This window comes from Camelina sativa, chromosome 11, assembly GCF_000633955.1.
Source record: "Camelina sativa cultivar DH55 chromosome 11, Cs, whole genome shotgun sequence".
Lineage (NCBI taxonomy): Eukaryota > Viridiplantae > Streptophyta > Magnoliopsida > Brassicales > Brassicaceae > Camelina > Camelina sativa.
The window spans coordinates 46,020,561-46,028,851 of NC_025695.1; the positions used below are offsets into that span (position 1 = coordinate 46,020,561).

Below are 8,291 nucleotides of genomic sequence, written 5' to 3' on the forward strand. Positions count from 1 at the left end.
TGTAGTTTTCTCCATGTAAACTATATGATGTGATATGCCTAAATCAATGTATCGTAATTTTGTAACTTATGAATCGATGGAAAAAGGTAGACGAAACGGATTTGTTGGACATCGTTAAAAAAAAAAAAAACTAGAATTAGATCGGTGCTAGAGCATAAATTAACATTTATTTTATAATTTTTATTTAAAATGTTATATATATGATTATTTTATTTATTTTAATTTTTTTTGCTCAAACACTATGCCATGAAATCATATGTTGAATATAACTTATGAAAATATCATCTATTTTGTAAGATATATTCTAGTAGATCTAGATTTTGACCCACGGTACAATGCAGTTTAAGTTATTTGATAAAAATATTAATTTCTGTTTGTTAACTTTATTTGATTTGTTTATTTTTAAAATTATATATTGTATTTTGATTGTTAATTATATGATTTAACTTACACTATACCGCATATTAATTATTTTGTTACAGAATTAGTTAATCAATTTAATTAGATACGTCTATTAATCTAATATTCATATTGTTAACAAAATAATGAGATGATATTTTATCTATGTAGCACCGAATTAATGACATTTTAAGTTTATATTAATATCTACTCAAACATGTCTAGCCATATAACCCGTCGTGTGATATTTAAATTCGTTGTACACCGCAGAAAAAACTTCATAAAAATCTAAATATATTTTTAAAATTTAAAATGTTTAATAAAGTTTCTTTTTTTTTAGAAATTGAACTACTTATAATATTTGAACTTCTTATAAAGTTTAAATATTATTAATATCTTAAACAGTTATAAAAATTAAATGTTTTAATAATTGAAATATTAATAATCTTTAAAGTTTTTAAAAAGTTCACAAAATAATGAGATGATATTTTACCCGTGTAGCACCGAATTAATGATATTTTAATTTTCTATTAATATCAACTCAAACATGTCCTGTCATATAACCCGTCATGTGATATTTTAATTCGTATATATTATTAAAATTTAAAATATTTGAATAAATTTTATTATTTTAGAAATTGAAATACTTATAATATTTGAACTTCTTATAAAGTTTAAATATTATTCATATCTTAAACACTCTATAAAAAGATACATGTTTTAATAATTGAAATATTAATAATCTTTAAAAATTTTAAAAAGTTAAACATTTGAATTTTTAAAGTTATTAAAAGCTGAATTCTTTAAAATAAAGAACCATAATAAAATGCAAAATTTTTTTAATTTTAATGCCTGATAAATCAGGGTTTATGCTCATTCGTATTCAGAATCATTTTGGTCTCTTTTTTATTAATATGACTTTGAATCTTTGCCTAGTTTTCTTAGGTGATGTAGGGCATTTTGTATATTTTTTTATTCATCAGTTGAGCAATATATATCTGTTTTAAAAAGTTTAAATTACATCATATGCAGAAAAATCATAAATTTTATTAACTAAATATATTAGATAAAAATTTAAAATAATTTAAATATAAAAAAAATGTGAAAGAAGAATCACATCTTTTTGTTTTAATTAGGTTGAGAGATTTTTTTTATCTTTTAAGTATTACCTATAATTGATTTATATGTTACTATAATTAACTAAATCTGTACTATCCTTATTTACCAAAAATCAGACTAATCCGTATATTATAATACGCCTATATTACAAGTTTATAACCAAAAAATCATAAATATATCTATTATATAGGGGATTCCTAAAACCAAAATCATGGGCCCGGTAGAGTCCCAATTTTTATCTTCCTTCTACGTAGGTTCTTTAGGGCCTCAATAGCCCAATTCAAAAACTGAAAGTACATAGTTGTATCTTGTATGTGTGTTGGGGTGTTCCTTCACTCAATACAAAACCAGTGTGGATTTATTATATGTAAACCGTTGAAGTTTATCAAATTAATTTTGTAAGAACACGTTTTCAGATTTTTACTGAGAAGAAGATATATATGATGTTGTTAATTTTATTTTATAGATGGTTTAGGAGGATTGGTTGCAATGTAACGATTGGGTATTTGAAAGGAAGTACAAAGACAAATCTCACCAATACGACAATATGCCACCAACCTATTTTTTCTTAAACAATGCTCTGTACATATTTGACTACATGCCTCTGGAATATTATATCTGGAAAGGCTTCCAAAATGCACATATGGTGGACTTTGAGGGCTCTGGTCTCCGTGATTAGAAAATGGAGTTTTTCTCTCTATAACATTTTTCCCCATAAGATTTGATACACCTATTAAAACAAAAAAAACAAATACAACAATTTAGTCAATATACTGTTAGAAACATATGCAATATGTATTTTTTATCTCACTTGATAGATAATATAAGCTTACATGATGAAATAAGAATTAGAAGAGTGAAAAACAAGAAAAGTGTCTTCATTTTTTATTTTTGTAAAAACGTTGAGAAAATTCGTTTGAAAGTTTGAGTTTGAAGTTACTGAAGTCAAACTATATCATATTTATATTGTTGTTATTTATGTTACAAACAGAAGTTAATGCTAATACTAACGTATAACGTTTTTCTAAGAAATGATAGTTAGAGAACTAGTATAAGTCTATACCCTCTAACTTACTGTTTCAGTTTAAAACAATTAATTAGTGATCAATTCACAGTTGTTACTAATCAATTCTGTCAAAAATAATCAATTAGTTATAAAACACACATGTAGTAATAATAGATTGGAATACGACATGAATATTGGACATTTTGATTCCATATTTAAAAGCTTTTGTTTCAGTCCAACAACTTCGGATTGATTTGCGTTGCTCCTCTCCGATCCTCAACGTTCACCGCCAGATTTATTCTATTTTCTTAGAAAATACATATAGTATCCATTAAAAAGAATTACATATCATTGTTTAATCTTATATAAATAAGATCCACCTCAAAGTCAAAACCATGAGAGATCGAGAGAGAATTACAAATATGACGAAAATGATAATTCCTAAGTTAAAGTGATCATTATAAAAAGAGTGATTATATACATTACTAGCCAAATTGTACGAGCTAGACCAAACCGGAAGATAAAACTAAAATAAACCAACACTGTTACACTGATAATCTCTAATACTGTATACTCCATTAAGTGATCACAATCACTGATACAATGGTATTTCTTTTTTTTCCTGTGTTTTTTCTTTTAAAAACCGATATAGAAACATCTATATATTACATACTGATATTAATAACGAAAAAAACGGCTCTCTTGAATACATACAAAGGTATAACTCAAAAGACCATATTCCGCTTAGCATGATCAGTAGATACATGTAAAAAATATGTGTTTAACGTATGAGTGATGACTGATGCACCAAATTGAAGCCTCTTTATGAAAGATAGGCTCTTCTTTCATCTAATAAAAATGTATATATAATTATTAATTATGCCTAGGAGGATGATGACCAGGGTTGCTATAATCGGCCGTTAAACTCGCCGTTTTGGTGAGTCTCTTCTTGTTTTTTCTTTTCCTCACCGTGTCTTTACTCTCTATCTCTAAACCTTTCTTCTCATTTGCCTCTACCTTCACATTTACATGCTTCAACGTCTTTCGGTTTACAACTACATCTTCAGCAAACTAAGAATACAAATGATTGATCGAGTAAACGTTCATTGATAAAAAAACCAATCTGACTAATTTTTACTTCCTCGCAAAGAATATATATACATGGATTGACAATTGAATAGTAAAGTATGTACCTTGTTGGCAATTTGAATACTAGTGCTTTCCGTTTGTAGAGCTATATATAGAGAAATTTTGATTAGCATACGTTTATACACTAACGCCGCCGAAGCATACATAGAAATAAAGTAATGTATATAGACGCGTATGTAGATATATACCTTGGCGATTAATGTATGCATTGGAGACCTTAGCGTGTAGTTGCAAAACGAAAAATATTAAAAGATAGCAAAAAACCCTTATGGACACCATTTTTGTCTTCCTTTTTCCTTTCCTTGGCTTGATGTACGTATAAATTTGTATGTGGGTATGAACTGAAAAAGACTGAACTTGTGTGTTCTATGAAGGAGAAGAGAATATGGGATGTTATAAAGAGCGACAAAAAGTCCAAGAACAAAGAAAAAGAGCGCAAGGTCAAAGCTAAGCTAGCTAGTATTCCAATAACCTTTATAATCTTTCTTGTTTTCTTTTAAAAACTTGCATAATTAGTTTATAGTAGTAATATTAATGAAATAAATCAAGATGGGAAATGCGATAAACCGTTTTGAATGTTGATTATATTGTGCTTGGGGATTGTCTAAATAAAGACAAAAATAACAGGTGCCAAGTCCAATGTTGTTCAAAGCCTTGGTTTTGGGAATTCTTCTTGCATTGTGTTTTGAATTATATGGAGTATATAATTTCATTAATTTTTCCGTGTGATAATAGTACTTAATTACTTCTATATATTATGTTTTGATGAATGGTGTCTAAATTTTCATTTAATAATAAATAAAGATTTATTTATTAGTGTTTAAATTACGTGCATTGTTAGAATGCTTCCTCCGTTTTTCTGATATAAAATATATCATGGAAAAAATACAAGTTACATGTATCACACATGCAAACATATCGTATTCTAATTAGAAGAAAAAAAGGCTGTTACTAAACCCTAGAAAGTAGTCTTACACGTTGGTCAATCAAAGTGTCGACGTAATTTTCAACTACAAGTAGACCGGATTGGTTTTGTACCTGTACATAAGAGATGTTTTGATGTACAATATTAATCCTACAAACCAAATGTAAAAACATAAATACTGATAAAAAATATGATATAACATATATAAGAGGATTATTGATAAAAATAGGCTGGATCGTGAAATAAACAATAGAATTGGAAACTAATAATTGTATTTTATTATGCAATTGCAATATTTGCAATTTCGGTATGGTTAAAAGACCAGAAAAGAAAATTAAACCAGCACCGCCCCAAGAAATGTAGAAGACCGACGACCAGGGCCTCTTGTTTTTTTTTTTTGTCAACAGAGCCTCTTGTTTTTAAGTCAGTCGTTTTGGGATACTAAAAACTCATGTGGATGTGAAGAACAAGATTATAATTTACTCCCTCTATCTTCATAAATATTGATTTTACAAAGATTGATGTTTTGACACTTTCACACATATTAAGAAAAATTTAGTTTTTATTATAAATTAATTTATAATTACTTTTTAGTATAGAGAGAAAATATAAACCAATAACAATTCAAAAGATTTAAATATTTTCAATAATTACTTCTTGAAATTTACAAAACGTCAATCTTTGTGAGACAAAAAAATATCCCAAAATATCCTTCTGTCCCACAAAGATTGATGTTTTGGTATATTTTTTTGTTCCACAGAAATTGATGTTTTGTAAACTTCAAAAAGTAATCATTGAAAATATTTAAAATTTTGAATTGTTATTGGTGTAAAATTAAATAATATCTCTTTAGTCAAAGAATAAATATATTTAAACTCAGTAATCATTGTTTTCTTGAAATGTGTAAAAAATTCTAAACATCAATATTCTTTTAGGGACAAAAGGAATATATTTCATATAGAATTAGTCTTTTCTTTTACCAACGGCAGCGACAAAATAGAAAAAAAAAACAGTTTTGGGAGAGAGAAGAAAACACAATAGTGAGAGGAAAGTTGTCGCAAAGAACGAACGAAGATAATGATTGAAGTGTCATTGTTAATTTCAGCGACTCATATGATGTCATCGCAACTTATTTTTTACCTTCCGCAACTCATCTGAAACAGTTAATTTTAAGCTGCGGTATCGTTTAATTTATTTCATCTTTTCATGACACTTCGTCGTTACCGTTGTCGCAGCGTTTAGTAAAAGAACACGACTAATATATATGTTTAATTGTTGCATATAATAATGATATTTCGGACTATCATAGCTCAAATTTGCCAAATTATTGTGTATTTTAGTATTGATGAAAGAAATCTTATTGTTATTATTTATTAGAGACATTTCTAAAAAGTATTGCAGTGATCTCTAAGTACATGCACATTTTCAATGTCTCATAAGACATATATTAAATTTTCACTTACATAAGATATGATTAAGGCCTAATTGGTAACAACTGTTACTTATCGTTGTAAGAATTTTGACTTTAAAATTTTAGCTGTAGAGAATTTGGCTGTTGATGCTTTTGACTCTAAAAACTTTAACTGTTAAAATCTAATTGTTTATCAACAACTTTTAAAGTTGTAGCTGTTATTTTTATTATTATGATAAGTATTAATAATAAATATATATTGTGTCAGAAATTAATTTAATAAGATTTTAATGACAAAATAAATTTTATTAACGATATTTAAAATTTTTAAAAATATAAATCAATCAAATATGAAATTTTGTTTGAAAACTAATTAAAAACAAACAACTATAAGAATAATATATAAATAATTGAAGTTGTAGACATCAATTTATTAACTTATTAAATTTTAAATAATGCAACCAAAAAAAACTAGTGACGACTAGCCCATATAGCATTTGCAATCTCATCACGGACACCTTCCAGGTATTGTTTGAATGTTATTTTCTTATTAATGATGTATTTCATAAACTCTTTTATAGTATTATTAGTGATGATGATGAAAAAATAAAATTTATTATTGAAATGGGTCTTAAAAGAAAGAGAAAAAATGAGAATAATTAATTTATAAAAATAAATTATATAAAATATTTATATATACTTTTGGATAACTTTTAAATGGTGAAAAAAAAATGCTTAAAAAATTATTTAAATTTAAAATCTGGGTTTTGACGCTTAAAAAAAAGGGAAAAAACAAGGAATAAAAAAAAAGTGACTTTTAAAACTTTTAAAAAATTAAAAGCCAAAAAAGTTTGATTGGCAAAAAATTGGCTGTCAATGCTTTAAACATTTTAAAAGTCTGAAAAGTGGATCACCAATCAGGGCCTAAGTCTATATATTACCGTCAATGATGATATTCACTTTTCAATATTTTCTTTTAAAAAATAGATATCAAATTTAATTCATATAATTATCAAAACAAACATGTATATATGAGATCGAGCAAAGTTGTATATTCTTTATGAGGCTTGATTATTTATAAAAAATACAGACTAATATTGTCAATGATGATATTTTATTTCTGATCTTTTTAAAAATATATATCAATTTCAAAAATTATTATAAAATAATGAAAAATTGATCAACTGAATATAAAAAAAATATAAATACTTTGACTTGAATTTTGTGGAACTTGAGGAATGGACAAATCCTTAGAAATAAGAGCAAGAATTAGAAAACGACCTAAAAATTTGAAAAATCGAAGGCCGATTACCATTTGATAGGACGTAGAGAACGTACACCTTCCTAAAAAATTCAGAGAATTCAACATAAAACTTGTTTTTCCCTTTTTCATGTCTTTTTCTTTCAATTTGTTGTTACATATAAGTATTTCAGTCTATTGTAGCTCAAATTTGCCAAATTAGTTTTTATTTAAGTATGGATGAAAAATATATCATGTTTATTATTTATTAGAGACATTGACATTTTTTATATTCTAAAAGATATCACAATAATTTCTATAAAAATACTCTAAAAACTACACTAACATAGAATATGAATAAATCTATATATTATCGTTAGTGATGATATTCACTTTTCATTTTCTTTTTAAGAAATAGATATCATAGATAATTGACATAATTATTGAAACAACCATGTATATATCAGATCGAGTAAAATTGTATATTCAACCTCATAAAGATATACAATTTTATCGTCACTGATGATACTTTGCTTCCAATCTTCTTAACAAAAAAAAATTAGATATCAATTTTAGATTCACATAATCATTAAAACAAACATGTACAAATAAAACATAATTGTATATTATGAGGTTGAATACAAAATATATAGACCATTCATTTTTTGGTTGTGTGAATAAAACAGATTCACTCTGCTTTCGAAGTAAATCAAAGTGTTATTTACTTAATCATAAAAGAAAACATGTAATGCAGAAAACAATAAACAATTAAAAAAAAGTTCTTGCCACACTATTTTATTCAAAAATCACTTGGCCATACCCATTTATTCATGATACATGTTAATTATGATCGTATGATAACATGTTTTTTAACCAAATATCACGTTATTACGTATAATCACACACTTTCACTAAAACAAAACAAAAAAAAATCTTTGGCCAACCTGCACAAAAAGTACTCCTCCCCAATATTTACCATTTTTAGTTTTTTACCATCGGCCATAATTCCCCAGTAAAAAAAAAAAAAAAAAAAAAAAAAAAA

The 8,291-nt window shown here is 26.0% G+C and overlaps 2 protein-coding genes across 2 annotated transcripts; both read right to left on the minus strand.

Annotated features, from left to right (window-relative positions):
- Nucleotides 1,974-2,437, minus strand: LOC104726671 (putative defensin-like protein 224). Its single transcript, XM_010445586.1, has 2 exons — nt 2,352-2,437; nt 1,974-2,248 (listed from the first exon to the last, which is right to left on the minus strand). The coding sequence occupies exons 1-2, from the start codon at nt 2,398-2,400 to the stop codon at nt 1,974-1,976; spliced, it is 324 nt and encodes a 107-aa protein (XP_010443888.1). The 5' UTR covers nt 2,401-2,437.
- LOC104729019 (root meristem growth factor 1) lies at nt 3,358-4,019 on the minus strand. Its single transcript, XM_019232132.1, has 3 exons — nt 3,844-4,019; nt 3,718-3,758; nt 3,358-3,595 (listed from the first exon to the last, which is right to left on the minus strand). Exons 1-3 carry the CDS (start codon nt 3,950-3,952, stop codon nt 3,398-3,400), a joined length of 348 nt encoding a protein of 115 aa, XP_019087677.1. The 5' UTR covers nt 3,953-4,019; the 3' UTR covers nt 3,358-3,397.